This window comes from Zootoca vivipara, chromosome 1 (assembly GCF_965207765.1).
Source record: "Zootoca vivipara chromosome 1, rZooViv2.hap1.1, whole genome shotgun sequence".
Lineage (NCBI taxonomy): Eukaryota > Metazoa > Chordata > Lepidosauria > Squamata > Lacertidae > Zootoca > Zootoca vivipara.
In genome coordinates this window covers 85,196,466-85,220,750 of record NC_142582.1, presented here as the reverse complement: position 1 = coordinate 85,220,750, position 24,285 = coordinate 85,196,466, and the positions used below count along the sequence as shown (strand labels likewise).

The following is a 24,285-nucleotide window of genomic DNA, read 5'->3' as shown; positions in this document are numbered from 1 at the left end:
ATGCAGATCCGGAGTCCACCTCCATGTCGCACTGCTGACCCTCAATCTTCACCTTGACGTGTGCCTTGCCTTGCGCTGGAAACTGCACGGCCCTCCCGTTGATCTCCGTTACGTAGTGGCAGTCCTTTAGAAAACGAGGTGCTGTGGGTGGTCTGCGATGCTCCAGTCTAGGTGCTCCTGTCGCTCCCGACGCCGCCGATCTACAGACCCTGGCGATGTGACCCGTCTTTCCGCACGTCCGGCACATAGCATCCCTGAAACGACAACTCTTCCGCTCATGGTTTCCGCCACAACCTGGGCAACTGCCTCGGCGATCTTTGTGCACTGTGCAGGCCTGACGCACCAACTCAACCCCACGGACTGGGCTCTGGCTCGGAGTAGCCTCTAGCTCATCCATGGCATGCGCAACTTCTATCTGTGGCTTAGTGGCCTTGCGACTGGCATCAAGCTCCTCTCTTTCATAATTCTCCGTGGCGGTGGCCTCCTTCAAGGCTGAAGCAAGGGTAACCTCTTCTTTAGCCACGATGCGTCTTCTGGCTTTCTTGCTGCTCAGACCACCAATAAACCGATCCAGGAGAGTCTCTTCCAGATTTTGGAAGCCGCAGTGCTGAGCGAGCTTCCGGAGTTCAGCCAGAAATGCGGATACAGACTCCCCAGCATGCTGCTGCCTCTTATGGAACTCCATCCGCCGGGCCATCTTGGTCTCAGTAGGCGCCAAGTGGCTTGTTAGGCAGGCAAGAATATCTTTGAGAGATGTCTCACTCAGCTTCGCTGGAGCAAGTAATGCCTTGGCCAGCTTGAAGGTCTCGGGCCCACAGTAGCTCAGGAATGTGGCCCTTCTTTTGCTGGCATCGGTGATCCCTTGAGCCACTGCAAAGAACTCGAAGCGTTCGACGTAGTCTTCCCAGGTGTGGGGCTCTGATGGCTGGAAGGGCTCCAATACCCTTGGACTCTCCATTGTCCTAGCGGGCAGGGTCGTCTTCTCAGCTGGCCAGTGAGTCTTGTTCTCAGCTGCAATCCGGACTCTGAGGCAGGGTTGTGTTTAACCGCTCCTCAGCATTCCGGATCCCATCCTCGTCGCCAGTTGTTGTGACGTGGGGTTTGTGATTTCAGCTCTCTTGACAAAACATGCTGGAGACAGTTCTCTAGTAACAGCTCTTTATTAAAGTGAACAAGACTGACTGTGAGGGCAGGAAGGCTACATTTATAGGGACAGGGGACTGGCTAGGAAGGGATACATTTTGGAGGGAACAATATCAGGCAATCACAGTGCTGCCTTTTGGAGGGAACCAATAAGACAGAGGATCCAAATACAGCAGCTTAAATGAACCAATAGTAGCTGTACCCTCTGGAACCAAAAGGCAGTTACTTTATCCTAATGCAAATACAGACAATAATAATACAGATATAAAATCCTTTGACTCAATACACAACAGTAAGAATGACCCATATTATATCATCTGATGAGTGAGAAACAGTATGATTCTACCGTCCTGATGGCTTTCCAGCACCAATGGGGAACAGAAAGACCTTTATTTTTACATTCAGACCACAAAACACTGATACACAAAGGACCCTCCCATTTTAAAACTGCGAACAGAATGCTAATGAATTTTCTTACAAATAATTGTCATCATGACCTTATATATGTTACCATTTTATTTTTTAAAAGTTAATTCTTTTTAAGGTATGAAAGGATCAATGACAGAAAAATAATAACCCTTTTCTGGTTTTCCAACCCTACAGGGAACATTGTTAAAGGGAAAGGACGAAATACTGTACAGCTTGAGCATGCCTATCTTTATTACAATAATGGTTAATAAACAAAGCTGCATATTACATGCATCCTATTATATGCACTAAGGAATATCACAATAAGATGTCCACACCTATGTCATTAATGATATCAGCAATTTATTTCATTTATATCTCAGGCCGTAGATTTCAGAGCAACTCAAGCAGCACATTGAAAGACGTTGTAGGACAGTGATCTGATGCAGACTTCATTGGGAGCAGCAGCAACTATTAGTGGATTCAGTGGGACTTATTTCCAAGTAAATCCACGCTTATCTACAGAATGAATATATTAGTTTTATAGCACTTTTACAGCCATGGAATTGTCTGAGCAATCCTAGTGACTGTAGTATGGTAAGAATGATTGCAATTATTTTAGAAATTCCTGGTCCACACTCTCCATTACAGAAGTACATGCCTTTGGGGGAAAGAAACAAGGAATCAGATTTTAAAAAATTCATTCAGTAGCACCTTAAAGACCAACTAAGTTTTAATTTTGGTATGAGCTTTTGTGTGCATGCATACCAAAATAAAAACTTAGTTGGTCTTTAAGGTGCTACTGAAGGAATTTTTTTATTTTGTTTCGACTCAGACCAACACGGCTACCTACCTGTAACAAGGAATCAGATTAAGACTGCAGATACCTGAGAGGAAGCCCTATTGAATATGATGGGGCTTACTTTAAACTGTATATATTTCCACTGCACATTTTTTAGTAAAGATTCACCTGTTGGGTTTAAACCCCTTTGTTTTCTGGGAAACAGCTGTTGTGCATACTTGACCTAAGTAACTGCTAGGGAAGTCTTGTTTTCTACACAGCTAGTGTAACCACTGCCATTGCAGGTGCTGTGTGGAATGTGGCTGCATGAATGTCAGGAAAGGAGATGTACTTTAAAAGAAGACAATTTAGAGGCTAAGTGTTTCTCTACACTATGTACAGTGCACGAAAACTTATTATGTAACGAACTGAGTGATAAACATCAGCAAATTTGCTTTCTCATCTGTTGCAACATTCTCTCGGTTTGAGAGCATTTTAGATAGATGATAGATGATAGATAGATAGATAGATAGATAGATAGATAGATAGATAGATAGATGATAGATAGATAGATGACATAAAATGAACTGTGTGTTCCCGTTTCCAGCACTGGGCTACATTTCTCTCCAGATTCTGGTGGTGGTGGTGGTGGTGGTTGAACAAGGGTGTGCTTATTTCATCAATCAAGACAATGTCACTACACTGGTGTTCAAGGGAACTCAGTGAAAGTGGCTGGCAGTATATTCAAGACAAACAAAGAAGTTTTTTCCCCAGACAGCACATAATTAACTTATGAAATTCACTTCCATTGGACATGGATAGTTCTAAAAGGGCATTAGGCAAATTCATGGAGGACAGGCAAATTCATGGAGGACAGGTCAACCAATGTCTATTTGCATGATAGCTGAGTGGAGCCTCCAGCTTGAGAGGCAACATACCTTAGAATGCCAAATGCCAGAACAAATGACAGGAGGGCTCTGCTAATGCTTTGTTTGTGGGCTTCCTGAAGGTATTTGGCTGGTTACGGATGGAAATAGGATACTAGACAAGATGGACTTTTGTCTAATCCAGCAAGGCTTGCTTTATTTTATTATGTTCTTAATTGCACCCCATCCCTTTCCAAGAGACCAGGATATCATGCTGTTGGTGCTGGGTCCATGCTAATGCAACTATAGCACACACACACACACACACACACACACACACCACAAACATGTATGGGATTTAATATCATCTGATAAAATCTTGCATTTGAAGAGTGGGTAAAAAATTCATGAGATCTGTGGGAATTTACTCAGGAATGAATGTGGGATACCTTGACTACGAACAGCATTTATGTTCAGATGAATGCCACAATACCTAATAGGTGTGATCCAGCTTTAACAAAATCAGTGGAATGGTTGTAACGGATTTCTTTTAGAGATATTTTGAACCCGGAGCATGCAGAAATCCCAAGGCAGTATTTACATTGTGCTTTGGGGTGCTTTAAATAATGGTGCTGTGAGCTAATTTAAATGCTTAATGTGAAGCATTTTAAGGAGTGCACTAGGCTGTGATGTTGAAAGAGCCATAGCTTACAGTGGCAGCGGCAGAAGCAGCACCAACAGGAGACTGGCTCCAACAGTATCTACAGAAACAGTCGCACTAAGAAGGGTGTTTCCCATTGATGTACAGCAACAATTCTCAAATATTCTCCCCTGAGGACCATTTGAAAATTGCTGTGGGTCTCAGTGGACTACTTAATAAACTTCTGTTGTTCTACAAAGCACATACATAATTTACGTTTTAATAACTACAGTCTTGCCTTTGGAAAGAGATGGATCCTCCTGTTTTGTTGAGCAACGCACTGTGATCACTGTCACCGGGGGGGGGGGGGAATACTGTAAAAAGTGCAGCTGTTCTTGACTGTTCCACAACTTTTCCTGAATGGAGCTCATGAGCCACAAGTTGTCCACAGAACACAATCAGAGGCAGACTTTAAGCTCTAAAATTCAGTGTGTCCCCGTCCCCCCACCTCTCACGCTTTATTCTGCAGCATTGTTTTGATGCCCCCTGCATCAGAGCAACTGTACCAGTCATGCTACCCTAAAATCGCCTCTGACACAGTTTGAGACTTTCTGCTCTGTAGAGTACACTTGTTGGCCCTCGGGCTGCCAGGTGGTATCAGTTTTAAACTTAAGACTGTGCTCCCAATGTTCTATCAGCATGTTAAATGTGACTTGTTGAAGATCTTAGTAAAGACCTTCGCCAATTGATCTGCACAGCCCCCCAACACCCTTCCTGTGATACCATCAGGTCCAGCAGCCTTCCTTGGATTCACCATCCTCCATACCTGTCTCACCTCATGCTCCTTTACAGTGAATGTGTGGCTGAAAATGTGTGGGGTTTTTTGTTTCTTGTTTTTGTTTTTATGGGATAGCATCCAATTCCATTGTAATTACACAATGACAATAAAGAAATCTAATCTAATCTAATTTAAGGAGCTGTAAGGATACTTGGGAAATTTCTTGCTACACATCTGCACATTTAAGAGACCGTGCATGCTACATCTTGAGCACACCACCCTTCACCAATAAACAGGAGAATGGCATTCAGCCTGTGCCAGTTCCAAACAATCGACACGACTCACAGAAACCATAGAATTGTAGAGTTATAAGGGACCCCAAGGGTCATCTGGTCCAACCCCCTGCAATTCAGGGATATTTTGCCCAACATGGGACTTGAACCCATGACCCTGAGATTAAGAATCTCATGCTCTACCAACTGAGCCATCCCATGTGGGAGCATAACTGCTCAGTCTTTGCTGCACAGTGGTAGGGGGAAGGTGTCTTTTCCAGGGGCACTTAATGTGTTTAACTGTGTCCTGCAGCAGTGAACATGGAATGTAGAAAATCCTGCCTTATGCACCTGCCTTTGTAGCATTTTAAACCACGCTTTATAATGATATAACAGATTCTGAGTGTACATTCTTACTGACTTAAGATTTGTAGGTTTTAAATTCCATTATTATGCATTGCATATATCATAACACAAGAGTTTCTAACAGATTAGAACGTATGTACTACTTTAGAATGTATGTATCACTTTAGAATGTTTAAGCCTCCTCCCATGCGTTTTCTCAGTATCATTCAGTGGCAATGAAAACATTTGGAACTGCAGGTGCAGGTTTCTGCCAGAAGATGGTGCAAGGTTCCATAATGGAAAGGTGAGTTGTGGGGGATGCATGACTTGTCAGAACATTGATTGAGGCCATGTAGAGATTGTGAATGGTGGGCGGTAAACCCGGGAAGCGCATGATTGAACCCAAGCTGCTCTGGTTATCAGAATAGCATGTTTCTGTCATCTACAAACCCATCTGACACACTGAGAATTTCTCACAATGCCTGCTTTTGAATCTTTTAACTGTTATTTTGCTGCTGTTTCTCCATAAGCTGCTTTTGTTGTCTTTCGAAGGCCAGGTATGCGCTAAAAAACAAATGAACACATAAATTTCATGTCCCACCATAATCACTGCTAAACTTTTGTAGACCCTAAGCTGCTGAATTTGCTCTGTGACAAAAGCCAAGGTCCCTGCTAGAATCTGCTGGAAGGCATGAGAAATCCTGTTAAGAATTCTCCAGTTCCCGGATCTCTTGGTGTGTTCATCATGGACAGAGATTCTTCCTGAGAAGGACAGTCCTCCCATTCTAGTCCATCCATTCTTTTCTGGCCACAGAATGTACCGTACTGCCGATCCAAAATGTATACTTGTACTGTCAAGCCTGTGCAATTTGCAAAGAACCTGGGAAATTCTGGGCAGCAGTTGGCTTGTTACACTTTCTTGCACACAAAGCCGGATAATATTATGACAAGCAACAGAGATCAGTTCAGTTGGCCCAGATAAGACAGCCAACAAGCACACATTTCAGAAAGGTTCCCACCATCCCGCCCACCTTATAGGGCAACCTGTAGATTTTTGGTGCTAGTCCTTCTCAATCAACAACAAATCGAGCATCAGCCAGTGGTTAAGCTAAAGCCAGACAGATTGTTCCTGCCCTCTGTTATGCATCTGAAAATGCTAAGCGCAGGAAGCAGTGCCCACCAGCTGAGAGGGGAGGACAGAACCATATGCAGCCTGGCAGAGAAGAACAGACTCCCAAGCAAAGGCCAACCGACTGAATGAAGAGGTGGGATTGGCAGGAAGAGAGCACAACAGAGATGTGCACCATGTGTTGGTTCCTGCAGGCTGCCCAATAATCCCGTTGGGAAAGTTTCCAGCCAAAGGAAGGAGGAAGCATTAGCAAGTGAAGCCATCTGCCAGGGGAAGAGGAAAAACATGGGGGCGGCTACCTCCAAATTGTTCAGCTACCTAAACTATCTGAAGAAACAAGTGGGCTCAGAAAAGATCCTGACAAAGCCAGGCTCAAGCTGGAAGATATAGCAGCCTCTTGCACTGGGGGAGTCAATCATGTACAGCAAGGCCTGGCCTTATTTTAAGAGGAAAAAGCAAGAGAAGAGTGAGCTGCAATGAGTGCTAGTGAGACACAAAGTCAGAAGACTCTGTACGTTTCAGAGGGTGCTTTCCCAGGCCTCACCCAGGCATAGGCAAATTTGGCTCTCCGTATATTTTGGGACTACAATTCCCATCATCCCTGACCACTGGTCCTGTTTGCTAGGGGTGATGGGAGTTGTAGTCCCAAAACAGCTGGAGAGCCGAGTTTGCCTATGCCTGCCCACCAGGTCTCACCAAGAATCCCAGAACCTGTTCATTTCCTATTTCTTTGAGCATGCGATATATACTGTATGTATATATTTTGCCTAAGTCAACAATTCCCTTGCCTCGTGCCCTGCTGGAACTCTTGCAAACTAGATGCACAAAGAGCTGAGTCCAATCATTACACATCAGCTGCTACGAATCTTTCAGGCAGCACCAGGTCTGTGAATAATAATAATAATAATAATAATAATAATAATAATAATAATAATAATAAATCTGCAGCAGTGCCCAGCGAGTAATGCAAGAGTGTGAACTTGCTCCCTTCGGTCCCCATTGATTTCCCACCTGTGCCAGAATGGGCAAATCTCACTCTTTGGGGGTTGTCAGTTGGCACCGGGTCTTGGAAAAAGCAGCGTTGTCCAAGTTGAAGGGCAACACAGCAGTTGTATTCATGAAGCACTGTCCTGTGAACACTTTTTCTTCTTTTTTCTTTAAGAGATGCTGAAACACAGGCTCACGTCAAAGAGCTGCAGACACAGATTGGTGGGAGCAAATGGGGATTTGGTTATGCTATTCTATGAAGCCTGATTAACATGATTTAAAAAGGATTCAAAGGGAAGGCTTTATGAGTTCATCAAACTCCCTTCCCATAAAGCATCCATCCCATCTGCACATGTCTTCCCACCTGGGAGCTGAGGATGTAACTCCTGCATCTCATTTCCCAGCCCACAAACACAATGACAGCAGTGTTCCAGGCTTCACCGTTGTCAAAGTGGCACACAGCAAGGCCACTGAGACTTCATGCTATGCAGCAACAGGGACAGCTCGCAGTAGGAGCCCCGCATCCTGGCTGCACAAAGTGCCTTTGTTTAGCAGGATTGCACCTGTTTACGATGGGAGTGCTTGGCACAGGCCATGGCTACTGGGATATTGATCAGGCTGAAGGAAATGATGAGGCTTTTGTGGATAAGATTTGAAATGGAGCGGGGAGTACGTCCTAGTTGGTTCCAGCAGGGCAGGACTTTGGGGCAGATGTCTAGGGCTCCATTCAGCAGAATGCCTAAGAGGGCTGATCAGCAGGGCTGGTTTATCAGATTTTGAGATGAAGTAATACTGGCACCTAAGGGAAAGTGGGTGGGATAAGACCATTAAGTCCAGAGTCTGAAATTAGCTAACTGTACCACTGAGCACATCAAACCCTGTAGAGATAATTATCTTTCAATGTGATACAGTTGGAAGGTTGCAAGCTTTTGAGCTTTGTACTTTGTTCTGAAAACAACAATGCCAAGGTAATCCTAGTACTGCACAAAATAAAGCTGACTTCTGCAGACCCACCTATTATTTTGCACACTGTATTGTTCAACTTGTGAAATGTGTGGCCTTTTCCTGTTCTGGGGAAAGAGGGGAGTTTTGGAACTCACACGGGCATATTTTAAAGGTCTAAACAGCCTATATTTTCATGCTTTACTTTGCCACATATTTTGTTATTTTAAATCTCTGCTGGGGTTCTCTCAGCAAAGAGTGTTTTCCCCCAACCTCGATCCTGGTATGAAGGAATTCATTAACAGACAGACAGACAGACAGACAGACAGACAGACAGACAGACAGACAGATATAGATTTCTCTTGCACCAACATAATGCACATTGGTGAAGGCACCTCTACCCCCTCTCTGATGTACACAACATGCAAAAGAGGAAAGACCTTGCTGAATTTTAATCTGCAATTGTGTACATAGCCTCAGTTTACTGAAATGTCTTCAGGCTTTGACCACTCACTTTAAAAACTATTTCTGAAGGTGCATAAAAGCTTGAAAGCTAAGAGTCTCTTATGCCAGGAACCTTTCATCTGGAAGCACCCTTAGGTTACTGAATTTGGCACTCCATGACAATGTCTGTGCTTGTTCTACCTGTGGAATAGCAGAATCATAGACTATATACAGCCCTGCTCCTTGGGCTACAAGAGGTAGTGAAAGAGCTAGGGCTTTGCAAGTATTTCATTGGGTCTGTATGATAGATAGCAAGCTCATTGTACTAGGTTTTTCTTCCTCATACTCCTCCACCAATATTTAGAAACGTTCTCTGGGCTGTCTTGTGATCTTTCTTGTGATCTTCTTTATCTCTGTGCTCCCCCTCAGAACTTCAGAATTTGTAAACTCATGGTCTGAGCTTAAAAAGTGCTACATCACTGCATGAAACAGCTGAGTCTGTGGTTCTCATTGCAAAGGCATAGGTGATGTGTTTACATCAGCACAGACTACAATCCCACCACTGGTATTGCAACACTGTCACCCTCCCTGCTGTGATAACTTGTCAAGCACGTGAAGACGAAAAGGAAACTCCAATTGACCGGGAACCAAATTGTCATGACTTTGTGTAGTTAAGAGGTCCTCATGGAAAATTACATTTTGTGCTCAGGCAGTCTAAAGCAGATTTCTAAGACGTGAGTTATAAGTGACAGGTTACAAACCTCATTATTATTATTTTTCTATTTTTCTAAATCTACATAACCTCATCTCTTCCCAGAACATCCCATTATGCCCCTTAAGAAGTGTCTCATTTGTTTCCCTGCTATTGTGTAACGAAAGCTACAGTCCTTCATAGAATCATAGAGTTGGAAGAGACCACAAGGGCCATCCAGTCCAACCCCCTGCCAAGCAGGAAACACCATCAAAGCATTCTTGACATATGGCTGTCAAGCCTCTGCTTAAAGACCTCCAAAAAAAGGAGATGTAAGCCTTATCAAGATGTAAGCACCTCTGAACTCAGCAAGTTTCCATGTAAACATATTTAAGCTCACACTGGAGAGGGTTGGACTAGATGACCCTCAGGGTACCTTCGAGCTCTACAAATCTATGATTGTAAGTTCCACACTGTAATAGTTATGCACAGTAAACAGCTGCTACAGTGAAGCAGTAAACTCTGGAGAGCACAGGGTCAAAATAACCAGTGAATCCTAAACATTCCCATAAGCCTGGAAGTAGAATTAGATCCTACAAGAATGATTTCCATTTGGGGTAATTTCCAAGCCACCTTGGAAATTCCCATCAGGAAAAGAGGTGGGGGTATAAATAAAATATATTAGAATACATATATATATATATATATATATATATATATATATATATATACACATACATATACATACATCTTTTTATTTGCATGCCTCTTTCCCATAGTTAAAACCATGCTCAAGGTGGCTTTCAACATGAAAAATCACATAATTCAAAACATAACAAAAGTAGTCATAAACAATAAAACAGAAAGTACACCACCAAATCTAATGATGATGATGATGATGATGATGATGGCTGCCAGCTCCAGAGAAACAGGCAGAGTAAGTGACAACACTGAACAAATATCCTGTCTTCTGTTCTGGGAGTTTTGGGGAGCAGAAGAGCTGCAGTGATGGTTACATCACGGGAGCAACCATAGTGTGGGATCTGTTGAAAGAGATGGCTGTTTGGGGAAATGGGTGAATCTTCTAGAATTCAGAGAATGAGTCTCTCTGGTTCATAGAATCATATAGTTGGGCTGTGTACACATTACCAGCTTGAAACACAGTTCGCTCATTCTTTTTCTCAGTTTGGATTGAAGCAAGCCTGGGGGGAAAGGCATCAAAATGCAGCACTTCTTAACAAATGACAGGATAGAAGTGGCTTGTGGCTAGCATCATGTGTAAAGGGACCCCTGACCATTAGGTCCAGTCATGACCAACTCTGGAGTTGCGGCACTTATCTCGCTCTATTGGCCGAGGGAGCCAGCGTACATCTTCCAGGTCATGTGGCCAGCATGACAAAGCTGCTTCTGGTGAACCAGAGCAGCACACGGAAATGCCGTTTACCTTCCCGCTGTTTATCTACTTGTACTTTGACGTGCTTTCGAACTGCTAGGTTGGCAGGAGCTGGGACCGAGCAACGGGAGCTCACCCCGTCATGGGGATTCGAACCGGCGACCTTCTGATCTGCAAGCCCTAGGCTCTGTGGTTTAACCCACAGCGCCACCCGCGTCCCAGCATCATGTGTATACTGCTTCCCAAACCAACAGTGGAAACCACACTGGATGCAGAATCAATAGGAGTGTTGGCCCAGCCTTGTAAGACCTTTATTCCAAACTTCGCAATTCAGAATATCCTCTATCAGATGAGGGCCTAACTTCTGCCTGAAAGACCTTGAGCAAGGGAGAGTGCCCACCGCTGGCAAGTGCCCTCCATGTCAAACTGCTCTGGCCATCAAGAAGTTTCTTCCTAATGTTCCTCTGAAATCTACCCTTAACTCTGTTAAATCTAACACTGCTCTCTGGGGCAGCTGGGGACAGGTATTTGCCCTCTTCTGTGTCACAGCCAAGTGCTGAAATAGGGCTGAAAAAGTGAAATAGCCTTCCTGGTGTCCCTGCACCTACCACAGGAATAGTTGATAAGCCTGAGAGATAAGGATAACAAGTAGGCTTGTGTTCCTGCAACTGCTGACCTCTAGTGCTAGTGCTTACTAGGTAAACAAACCCATCTGTTTGCAACATAAGGTGTAGAGGTAAGGAGGCCACCATGCAGGAAGAGTAAGGGATAGATGAGAAAAGTGATGCTTAGCTCCATGTGAAGGATCACATCAGGGGAAAGTGCCCAAAAGGGCATATAGAGAACCCTCGTCACACTTTTTGTGACATTTTGGTGGGTCCCAATAAAGACATTTCCCAACAGCGGATTTTGGGAGTTTATTATCCGCTGATAATATGCAATTATACATCTGAAGGCATCCCTGTATAGGGAAGATTTTTAATGTTAAATGTTTTATTGTGTTTTGATATATATTGGAAGCTGCCCAGAGTGGCTGGGGAAACCCAGTCAGATGGGCATGGTATAAAGAAAATTGTTGTTGTTGTTGAATAGGATGTCCCTATTTTCATCAGAGAAATGTTGGAGGGTATATTGTTCCCTACCATTTTACTCCACTCTAATAAGCACTTCTGGCAGTCTTGGCGGATAAGAGCCATAGGGCCTCTTCTACTAAAGGTGAAGTGCTGACTCCACCCTTTGAGAAATCTGATCTATTGGCACCAGGATTCTTTGCACCAGCCAAACTAGCCATAGACTTTGCTACTGGCTTCAGGAAGTGCTTTCCCTTGTGCTTGCAATACCTGAGAACGGTGAGGATTGTAATGGCTCAGGTCACAGTGAGGGATGCTGGGAGATTAATAGTCACAAATCCATGTTTTAAAAGTTGACTTCCACAGAGTCCTTTTTGAGCACTGGCGGATATCCCAAGCCCACAGTTATGCTTTGAGTATCATTTAGATTCCCGCCCCCGCCCCCGCCCTCCCACTGCAAGGTGATATTTTTCAGTCAACTGGTGATGAACGTTCACAAACATTCAGAGCCTCTGAATGGTTCAGCCCACACAATATGAATTCAGCGAGCCAGGCTGCCTCACTTGTGTGAGCTTGAAAACATGTTCAGCCTTTTGTCAGCTGTGGGGCAGAGGAATGAAAAAAGCACCCTTGTGGCAAGAAAATACGGGCACATGAATTTTAGCCATAATCGGCTGCTTCATCCAAGCACACAGTGTGTAACCTATATTATGCCGTACCTCACAATCCGTAAGAGGCATATACACATTTAATTTTTACATGCTGTACAATTTTGGGGGCAATTGCCACTCGCTTGCTGACACCGAGGGTCTCAGAAGTCGTTTGAATAATGTGAGGAAAAGTAGGGGGCCTTAATGAAATTTACAAACCCTCTCTTCCTAACACCTGCTAGACAATTACAGACAAATTGTGCCCCTGTACATTTCTAAAAACAGTAGCTAAGGGGGCTGTCGTAAAAGCTAAGGAGGGGGGCATGCCCCAGTGTAATCGAAGCACCGCTTGTCTCCCTCACAGATTATGAAATCCTTCCATGGTTATGCTACCCACGCAGCAGCCTACCTAGTTTTGTAATGTGCAATATGGCAATTAGTGAAACTAGTGGCCAATTAGTGGGCCGAGAGGCTTTTGTCTCACTTGCTTCTCTGAATGACTTCCCCAAATCCCCCCCAGTGAATCAGTGCTAAAATCAGGTATATAAACATGAAACCTACTTAGGTTCTTATTGTAGCCGCTTCCGCAAAGGCTGGAGCCAGCGAGCCTTGCAAATCCATTGCTGCTAAGAGGCTTGGCTCGGGAAGTGCTATATATAACCTGCTCCGGCAGCCCACGCTCCCCCCACCAGAGACACCTACACACACACCACATTCTCTCTATTTCTGGAAGAAACATTTATTTCCAAGTCCTTAAAAATATCAAGGGTGCTTTTTTCCTCCTCCTTCTTCCAGAGGCTTTACGCAAAAGGCTGGTGCTGCCACCCTCCACCCTTCTTCCGGCTGGGGGAGCAGAGCAGGCAGAGGACTGGAAGGAAGTGCCCATAGGCAGTTAACATGACGTGAAATGTGGGGTCTCAGACAAGCTGAGGAAATTTTGCCTTCGCAGCAGTTGTATCCCAATCAGCCATCCTCTTTCCAGGGAGCCTTTTGCTAATCCTCATGCCAACCCCCCCACACTGCAAAACAGTAAAGTAAAGGTAAAAGGTAAAGGACCCCTGGACGGTTAAGTCCAGTCAAAGGCGACTATGGGGTTGCAGCGCTCATCTTGCTTTCAGGCTGAGGGAGCTGGCATTTGTCCACAGACAGCTTCCCAGGTCATGTGGCCAGCATGGCTAAGCCACTTCTGGCACAACTGGACACCGTAATGGAAACCAGAGTGCACGGAAATGCTGTTTATCTTCCTGTCGCAGCAGTACCTATTTATCTACTTGCACTGGTGTGCTTTCGAACTGCCAGGTTGGCAGGAGCTGGGACAGAGCAAAGGGAGCTCTCTCTGTCGCACGTATTCAAACTGCCAACCTTGCAATCGGCAAGTCCAAGAAGCTCAGTGGTTTAGACCACAGCGCCACCCGCAAACTAGTATAAGTAGGTTGTGTGCACACCATACATTTAAAGCGTTCTTTAAACAGTGGTGCAGCAATAAAACTGCTAGCACATTTGCAAAGCTAAGCAGGGTCCGGCATGGTTTCCTATTGGATGGGAGACTGCGTGTTGGGATTCCTGCATTCTAGTTGGAAGATTATAGAGCTGACCCTGATCCTACAGTCCTCCATTTTTTGACAAATGCTGTGGAGGAATGGGAGGTGGTTAGAACAGCTCACAGCGTGCTGTACGTACTGGGTTATGCCTGCACATCCAACTCCTTTGATGTGCCTATGGATTTCTTCCTGCCTGGGTTCTCTTTGGACCTGGTGGTTAAGACTGCCATCTGTCTGGTGTTCTTTTAGAGGACCTGCAGTGTTAGGCAACAGGAGCATCTCAATTTTCCTCTTTGCAAATAGCTTGAATTTGTCTGCATTTGCATGTGCTAACCTGTGAGCACAGACTGACATACAAATGTGATAATATCACCTGGAACTTTTCAGTCTTGGCACTCCCTTCCTATATCCAAATTCCCCCACCTGTAATATTTACAGCAGCTCCAGCATTTCGGAATGCCCTGCGTTAATCACAGGTTGGAACTATCCCAGGAGAGAAGACTAAGGAGGACAGAGAAGTACTGAGAGCCGGATGGTTGCTGCATGCAGAACCTGAATATTAAATTCCATCTCACTAGGATTGTTCTCTGTCCTGATTCTTACTAACAATCTCAGTTGCCTAGTCTGCTACACTACACAGCCGCTTACAGAGACTAGATTACAACCCAAGAGTCAAGACTCGTCCTGCATATTGCAATGCAACAGTGTGTGTCTGTGGCTAGGCCTGGCTTTCTGCACGAGACCAGTTCTGGTTTAGAGACATTGCCAGGCTCATCATCCTGTCTCTGCCTTTCTTTCTTCAGATTCCAGGTTGGACAGTGATATAAAACGCTGATCTCCCTTCCATTCTGGTCAGAAAGGCTACAGGCACGAATAATATAGCTGCCCTGTGGAACGCCCTCCCATCAGATGTCTAGGAAATAAACAACTATCTGACTTTTAGAAGACATCTGAAGGCAGCCCTGTACAGGGAAGTTTGAAATGTTTGATGTCATACTGTGTTTTAATTTGTTGAAAGCTGCCCGGAGTTGTTGTTGTTGTTGTTAAGTTGGTTAATAAAGGATATTCTCACACTGACTGATATATTTTCTTCTTAAGGCATTTAACAGGCTGCGGCACACAGACACACACACACACACACACACACACACACACACACACCAAACAGAACAAGTTTTCTGTGCCTAAAAGGTGTCTGTATGCATCCTTGACTGCTTAAAAAGCGGCGTTTTGAACATTTTGTCCTGACTGACAACTCCATGAGTCACTTTCAACAACTATCACAGAATTAATTATAACTAGAATCTGCAAGTGTCACAGGTGGAAAATATAGGTGCGAAGGGTGTGTTTTTTGGGTCATCAGAAGAGGCATGCAAAGTTTGCTACAGGTCCCAATCAGAAGAAAATCAGAACTCAAAGATGGAGTTTTCAGAACCCCTGGCCAGATAGGACGATGATGAAGCAGCTTCCCAGCAAATCCAAATAGTTCATATTAGTTTGTAATATGTTCCATTCCTCCCACAGGGAATCTGGGATAATTGCGGCGAGCTAATACATTCATAAAACATACCCTGCACACCTGGAGAAGCATAGCTTGGAAGGCAAATCCTGTTCACCTCCCTTTCCCAGCCTTGATAATCCCTCACTCATGGCGGCATCCAGGCCAGAATGCTTTAAAGGTTCAGAAAGTAGACCATTGTATGCACCATGTTAGGGGGCACCATGTTAGGGCAAGTCATCCCTCTGGCTTTAAGGTGCCCAGCTGTGTCCAGCTGCAACATACAATAAGGCACTTAATGGTGGCATTAATAAGCAGTGTGTAACCTGGAAGCAGTCCTTCGCTTCTGGCAGTAAGAGCTGTTCGACAGCACAATGGGAGGTGGTGGACTCTCCTTCGGAGGTTTCCACCCATGGGCGTAGCCAGGATTTATGTTTTTTGGGGGGGGCAGAACCTCAGTTACTTAAGTATTTTTATTGATTAATATGATTGGGGGACAGCTGCCCCACTGCCTCCCCCCGGCTACGCCCATGTTTCCACCTGCCCTGGATGCTTGAGCTGAGATTCCTGCGTTGCAGGGAGTGGGACCAGATGACTCTCAAGGTCCTTTGGTGCCCTCCAGATATTTTGGGTGACAACTCCCCCTAGCCCATGCTAGCTGGGGCTGATGAGAATTGTCATCCAAAATATGGAGGCACCGGGTTGGTAAAGGCTGCTGCAAAGTAATCTAGAGCATAGCTCACAGATCATGCTGCACACCTACTAATAATGACTACCAGTAAATGTCTTGGGCCGGGGCATTTGAACAGCAACTTTCCACAACCTCCGTTTGATGTTCAGGCATATAACCATTAAGTGTCCAGGGAAACATTTCTCCTTGGGCAACAATCTTCTTCCTGTGAGAAGCCAGAGATATGCCTTTCCTGGTCCTTGGATGAAGCATTTTGTCCATATATACTGTGGGGATCAGATGTGCTATAGTAGCACCATTCATTTTCCTGAATTATAGCCCCATGGACCCCAGATCTGCTATGCACAAAGTTGGCCACCTAAGTCATTCTAGGAGACCCTAAGCACAGGTCTATTATTAGTTAGTTACAGCCTCCCTCCCTCCCTCCAATGAGCTCAGAGCAGTGCTTTGGCTTCACAACAACCCTGCGAGGTAGGTTAGGTTGAGAAAGTGACTTGTCCTTTCAGTGAGCTTGAATGAGAATGATACTTGAATGGGGATGTAAGCCTGGGCACTTTCCACATCTAAATCTAGCATTTGAATCGCTGCAACATACAAATTCATCAGATAATTAGATCAGCCTTCTCAGATGCAAGCAATGGTGTTTGAAGGTGGGGGTATGTCACCCCCATTTTATCTGTTTGCAGCAGAAACACTAGTATCCATGAAGCAAGGATGTTTTCTATATAAAGTATTTTCCTTCATAAGCGGTTCAGGACAGAAAGTTGCTCCATGAGTGTACAGTAAATCACTTCAAAATGCCATCAGTTATTGACTGCTGAAGTGTTTGTATGGGGATGGTCAGGGAGAATCAGCATGCAAGGCTGGTAAGGCGATGGCAGCTTCTGTGGGGAAGAATGGGCAAGCTTTTTAGTATCACAAAGCTCTTCTTCAAGCAACCTGGGAAGCTTTAAATTTAGCTCTGAACTTTCAGTCATAGCGAACCATGGCTTCTTATATTATGTGACACCCAGTTTTGTTTGTTTAATGCTACCAACTTAAAGTGTTAAGGGGTTATTATAAAGCTGGTAACTAAAGTGGCATTGCAAAGTAATATACTTGGAGTTATTTTTAGCTTTAATAGAGAACAGCTCCAAGAAGCTCAAAAGCTTTCAGATTGTCACCTACAGAAACCCGATTTACAACTGTGCAAATTACAAAAACAATAGCTTAGGTTACAGGGCACGAATTATTTACTCCCTCGTATCTCCATTACTCACAGGCCCATGTAGTAGCAGCTGCCCTTCGACTTTCTCGTCCCACCACCCCATTTTACTCCTCTATAGGTACATGTGTCCTTCTGATCCCTTCAGCTAATGCAGTCACCAAGTCTTGGCATCAGCTAGAATGAAGTCTGTAGGTTCATAACAGGAGCCATGCCCTGGACCAAGAAGAATAGAGACATCACAGACATGAGTATATGGACTGGGATCTCAGCTACCGTAAGCAAGTTGGCTACTGTCTCAGACCCAAGTCGATAGCCTCACTATAACGGGGCCAAAAAGAATGGCTTGGGGTGGTGTGCTTTCAAAGGCAGAGACAAATACAGGAAACACAAATGACTGTATCTGATTTAAATTTATTTTCTCGATCACCCCCGCCTCCAGGTTTCCCAGTCATACACTTCGGAAGTTTTTCTGCCTCACTTCCTTATTTACATTTCTCTGCCATCCACAGATGCTTAAAGTGTTTTTCAGGGGGAAGGGAAAGAGATTGTATGTGAGGGTAAAATTACATTGATTTAGCCGATCAATTCCCTAGTTATATTAAATCTGTTACGACCATCTATAATGATAAAGGGGGAGCTAAGTGGTTATTGGACTCCAGCTCTCATCGACCTCATTCAGCAGGGCCAACAATCAGGGATGATGGAAGTTGCAGGCCAACTACAACTGGAGGGGGTGCCACATTGGCTATTCCTGTACTTGACACACACACACACACACACACACACACACACACACACACGTAGACTTTTGGTTGCTGACTGAAAAAGACTAAGGCTGCAACCCTAGGCACACTTACTTGAGACTGAGTCCCCATAAACTCAGCGGAATTTATTTGCAAGCAAACATGCACAGGACTTGGATGTTGCTCTTCCCTGTGTCTCCCCCAGACCCGCTTTCTGGTAGTTCACAAAACGTTCAGAGTGAGCAGAAAACCACCTGAAGACTCACTGGAGGCAACAACCTGAAATGTCTTGCTTTTCCTAGAACCAGCCCCCTTGGTGACTTGACTGGAGGAAGCCCTTACCTGTAGGACACCTGTTTTCTGATGGTCAAGTGCAGAAACTGATCCTCCATCTGCGCCCTTAGGGACGGGCCTGCTTCGGCTCTCTCCTCTTCCGGCTGCGGGTTCAAGTTGTGGCCCAGCTGCAGGCTGGGGGGCAGTGACTTCCCGGCTCCTAGAACCCTCCACTCTTCTCTTGCAGAGCCTTGCCAGCTTGCTTTAGCTCCTCTGGCTGCTTCCTCTTCTCCAGCAGAATCGCATCCTCTCCAGGTCCTGGGAGAAGCTTCAGCCATTCTTTCCCAAGTAAGACGGACTCAGGCACTTGCTTCCTGGGCACTTGCTACCCAGAGGATCACAATACTCGGCGCCCACCCTGCTGTTCTTGGCGGTGGGCTTGGATTTCTTCGGAAGGAAGGAGAGAGAACAGGGAAGGCAGCTTGCTTGGCTGAGAAGATTTGACAGATTCTTCAATGGGTGGCTATTGTTCCCTTGGAATTATCACTCATCGGCCTCATTCATTCAGGAAAACAAAAGCACGAGGAATTCCGGGGAGGGAGGGGGGAATCCCATAAACTTAGACAAGACTGAGGAATTAGCCCCCCAAACCCAGCTGCCTTTCCAGAGAGGCAGGAAGATTTTTAAAAATGGGAATAAGAAGTTAATATGACGGCCAACAGAGAAAAGGAGGCAGCCAACTCGTGAAGGATCAATTTCTGCCAAAGGAGATGGGGAAGCCTTATCCTTTTTGTGTTCTTGCTGGAGGAAGAAAAGGACCAGTCAGGGTTTCTTCATGACTTGGGATCCGATGCTCTCCACCTCGGCGACTTCCTCCAGAACAGCCAGGACAGCAGTGATAAGAAATCACCCGCGGGAAAGGAGAGACTCCGCGGACCCTGCTGCCGCAGAAGACAAAGCAAAGGGAGAGACGGAGGGGGGAGAGGGAGGGAAGGGGGCTGTGCTAACGCTACACCGGAGAGCAGTGTCACCTAAGAGACACTCGGAAGCGGGCACTTAACCCTTTATAATCCAGGCAGAACTGAGCCCTGGAACTGTGACCCGATCCTCGATGCCCTGAGATTTGTTTGAGAAAGGATTCGATCTTAAAGAGAGGGGTTCCCCAGGGATCATCTAGTCTGACCTCCGTGCACACATGGAAAATCCGAAGGGTGTGAGCAAGACCACACACGAAGAAGAAAAGTGGGTGAGTGGTCTGCTAGAGTGATTTCTGATGGATAAAGAATAGGGTCCATCCAATAATAGCGTGTTTGTTTGTTTGTTTAAAATAGTGGGCGGGGCATAGCTGTTTCTTTGGCAACTGGTGCTCTCCAGCTGTTTCGGACTAGTCCCATCTAGCTGTAGTCCAAAACATCTGGAGGGCACCAGGTGCTGAGCAAAAAGAGTGAACAGATGTTTTAATTCACTTTTTTTTGTCTTAGGCAAGTCACGCCTCAGTTCTTTATCTGTAAAATGGAAATAATAATGACCTGCCTTGCAAGGAAACACCGTGAAATAATTTTTTTAAAAAAAATACTGCTTACTTATCCTTATCATGAGGTGGGAGGAAGAATGGGTGCTTGTAGGAAACAGATGGGAACGAAACTTTTATAGCTTGCTGTACTATATATAGTGCTATCAAAATAAGAAAATAAGAAAAAGGACTCTTAGGGGGTGTAAGGCTTTGGCTTCTTCCTCTGGAGAAATGGCTGCATGCTTGCCTTTAGTAGAAGGGAATAAACTGCAGGTAAATCTCATTTTCCCATGACTCTCCCAATTTATTATTGCTGGTTAAATGAGATTTTCTCCAGAGCTGGCACCCCCCTTGCTCTTGAGACTGCTATGCATCAACTAGTTGGGCAACTGTCAGAGGTACCTACTGGACAGTGCCCAGGACATGAGTCATAATAAAAGACACAACGCATGCATGCACATAATGTGGGCATTCTTTAAAGGTTTGTTTTTGCTTTCGCTTTTATCTCTTTAGTTCTTTCCAGGATGAGTGCTTTTATACTCTAAAATGCGAATACTCACGCCGTCCTTTACAAGAAACAAAAGCATGTCAACAATTAAAAATTGAACACTTTCCCTTCTCACCAATATACCCCAATTCTTATTTGTTTCCTACCCACCCCCTACTCCTTATTTGGAACCCAGTGCACTTCCCCTCTCTAACACAGGAGGGCACAGTTTCCATTTTTTATCCCACCCCACCCCCCAAAACGAAACAGGTATTTTTCTCCCAGCAGCTTAGCTATCCACTAACGAAGTTGCCTAACACATCCTCCTGTGCTTGCAGGGAACGGTTGGGGCAAGTGGAATACTTCCATTGCTTAAAAAAAAAGAAGAGGAGTCTATAGAAGCTCCTAGGTCTTGCATTAAAGGAGTCATGGAATATTGCATCAGTAAATCTTTGCTCCGTAGCCTCTACATCTCTACCCTGCTCCCATGTCTCTTGGTCGCACTGGAAAGTATGCACCTGGCTTCTAGAGGCTGAGGCTAAGACAGCACTGCACCAGAAACCAAGCACGACTTGGTGAATGGGCAGGGATGCTCTGAGGACTGGACTAAATTATACCAGTAGAAACTGGCTCTATTACATGAAGTACCCAGCCAATAGAGATGTACAGCACATGCAGATATTTATTCTCTAAAGAACCAATTTGATCCTGATGCACAAAGATCAGGCAACATTCAGAAATATTCCCTTCCTCTCTCTCCCCCTCTACCACCCCCCACTTGTATGTATGTACGTGAAACCACAGCAGGATTGTGCCTGGTCTGCATTTGTAATTCAGGGGATGAGGCATCTGACTGTCCTCTCCAGAGATCTGTAGTGCCATTTATACACAGTTTCTTAGCACCAAAGGGTGTGAATCTGCTTGGCCACCAATCCTTCCTGTTAACCAGAATCTTGGCCTTGTTGCTGACCATCACCTCTCATCTGTTGCCTAGAAGAGGAGGAGGAGGAGGAGGAGGAGGAGGAGGAGGAGGAGGAGGAGGAGGAGGAGGAGGAGTTTGGATTTGATATCCCGCTTTATCACTACCCGAAGGAGTCTCAAAGCGGCTAACATTCTCCTTTCCCTTCCTCCCCCACAACAAACACTCTGTGAGGTAAGTGAGGCTGAGAGACTTCAGAGAAGTGTGACTAGCCCAAGGTCACCCAGCAGCTGCATGTGGAGGAGCCGGGACACGAACCCGGTTCACCAGATTACAAGTCCACCACTCTTAACCACTACACCACACTGGCTCTCCTGAGAGCAGGCAGCCTTTCAGGAATGGAAAGGAAGAGGCGTCAGAGTGAGTTCCTCTCCTGCTGTCTCTCAGCTATCTCATAAAGCCCAACCAGGTTCAGTGCTGCCATCTTTCTTTTTCTGAGACACAGTTATCCTCCTGCACAAAAGCGGATTTCAGCAGGGCATGCGTGCATATCTGCGAGGAGGAGCTGCTTGAGATTTGCAAGAGAAACCGTGCCTGCTCTTTGCAGACCCAAAACCAGCATGAGGAAATAATGTCAGCAGCACCTGGGAAGTGAAAGAGTCCTTGAATCTGCGCACCAGAAACAAGTCATGTCACTTGTGTGACATCTCCGCCTTTTGCATTCTCTTTGCCTCACTAGGGTTACACCCATCAATCGCTTGACATCTCAGCCCCCCACACTTCCCACATCTTCCTACTGCCTTGTCGTGACTTGTCATTTAGCCAAACTCCCCAGGCTTTCCTTTCAAATCTCTCCCATGACTCAGCCCCATCAACCCCCAGATAGCATTAGTTCCTCTTCTCTAGATCAGCTGTCATCTCCTCTGCCCAAGGTGCACATTCAGCCAGTGAAATGTACATTCATTTGGTCGTATCTTACATGCCTCAGCATACAAGATACTATCAAATGGTGGCATTTTGTTAGTGTAAGGCTTGGACTATGGGCTATTTTTGCTGCATCTGTGCTCTTATTTCCACCTTCCCAAGAAGGGAGCCCAGCTCTGCATGGGCCTCACAGTAGCCAGAGTAGCCAGAAATGGGTGGCTAGATAACACACCTTTCAAAAAAAATCATTTGGCTCCAAGGACTTAATGCTCCCTTTTGCCTATGAACTGAGATCCACCTTGCAATTGCTTTATTTCTCCTCTACTAGACCACTGAAATACAAAAATGGATACTGTGCTGTTTAAAGCTCAGTGTTCTTTATGTTTCTGCCAGATAGCCAGAGGCTGATCTAGCTGAGTCAATATGCTTCTCACATTTAAAACCAGCCTAAGGGGATTTCACAGCAAACATGAGTCTGAAACTCTCCATGGGCAAAGGAAGCTGGGGGGGGGATTCTAGGGAGAAAGTGATTGTCAGTGGGCGGGGGGCGGGGGGAGTTAGTCACCCACTTGTCTCTCTTCTCCAGTGCAGGCCACTTCCTCCTGTTGGTCATTGCACTTCTGCAATGTAACGTGTGTAGCTTGCTAACCAAGTCTCAGGTTCGCTTATTGATAATCTGGAATAAAGTGGTAGGGTCAGCAAACGTTTTCAGCAGGGGGCCGGTCCACCATCCCTTAGACTTTGTGGGGGGCCAGACTATATTTGGGGGGGGTGCGGAAATGAATGAGTTCCTATGCCCCACAAATAACCCAGAGATGCATTTTAAATAAAAGCACACATTCTACTCATGTAAAAACAGCAGACAGGCCCCACAAATAACCCAGAGATGCATTTTACATAAAATGACACATTCTACTCATGTAAAAACACGCCGATTACCAGATCATCCACTGGCTGGATTTAGAAGGCGATTGGGCCGGATCTGGCCCCTGGGCCTTTGTTTGCCTACCCATGGCTTAGTTTATGAACAACTTGGATTAAGAACGCTGCAAATCTGGAAGCAGGTGTTTTGGTTTGTGAACTTTGCCTTGGAATAAGAACATGTTTCGCTTCTGGTTGAGTGTGTTCCATTTGTAAATTGAGTTCCCCACTGCTATGGGAAAGCACACCTTGGTTTAAGAACGCTTTGGTTTAAGAACGGACTTCTGGAACGGATTAAGTTCGTAAACCAAGGTATCACTGTAGTTGCTGCAGCAAACACTAATAGCAAAACACATTCTCAAAGTGTCTGCCAGGCATTGCTCAACTACAGTTCCCATCATCCCTGGCTTTTGGGCATGCTCGCTGAGGTTGATGGGAATTGTAGTTCAGTAACATCTGGAGGGCCAATGGTTTCCCACTCCTTATATACCTAAGGCAGCAACAAGAGGTATCAGCAGACGGCTGGAGGGAGGGGGTAACCCTAAGTTAACAGAAGTACTGTACAAAAATGTATAGGAAAAAAGGCCTAAGTGGGGAGACTCTCCAAAACAGCCTAATGAGGACTGGTTATGCTCTGTGGCCACTGAGTGTCTGTTGCAGGGGAGAGGGAGAATAGAGCAGTAGCCTCTGGATTTGGCCCATGAAGCCTTTGGAGTGAACCCACCTTGCCCACACCTGATGTCATTTGACAATAAGACATGGGAAAGTCCAAGCCCTTCTCCAAAGGGAGAACTGGGAGCCGCTTCTAAATGAGCTCCCAATTCCTCCTTTGCAGCTACAACTTAGGCTGGGCACCCTTATCTGAGATGGTTTCTTCCTTTGTAGCCACAGCATGAATTCAGAAGAAGTGTCAGATTCAAGATGCACCTGCAAAGGGAAAAAATATGGGAGCATTCTTCTTTGCTGTGCCCTAGAAGAGTTGTTCGTGAAACTGACCAGACAGGCAGCTTCCTATGTCTTCTTCATTTG

General features: G+C 45.3%; 1 protein-coding gene across 1 annotated transcript in view; it reads right to left on the bottom strand.

The window, feature by feature from the left end:
• DGKZ (diacylglycerol kinase zeta) overlaps positions 1-19,447 on the bottom strand; it is a 145,437-nt gene extending 125,990 nt beyond the window's left edge. Inside the window, exon 1 of the mRNA XM_035115432.3 lies at positions 18,562-19,447. Within this exon, the coding sequence (XP_034971323.3) occupies positions 18,562-18,830 (269 nt within the window). The 5' untranslated portion in view covers positions 18,831-19,447. The remainder of the gene's footprint in view (positions 1-18,561) is intronic.
• Positions 19,448-24,285: the final 4,838 nt, after the last annotated feature.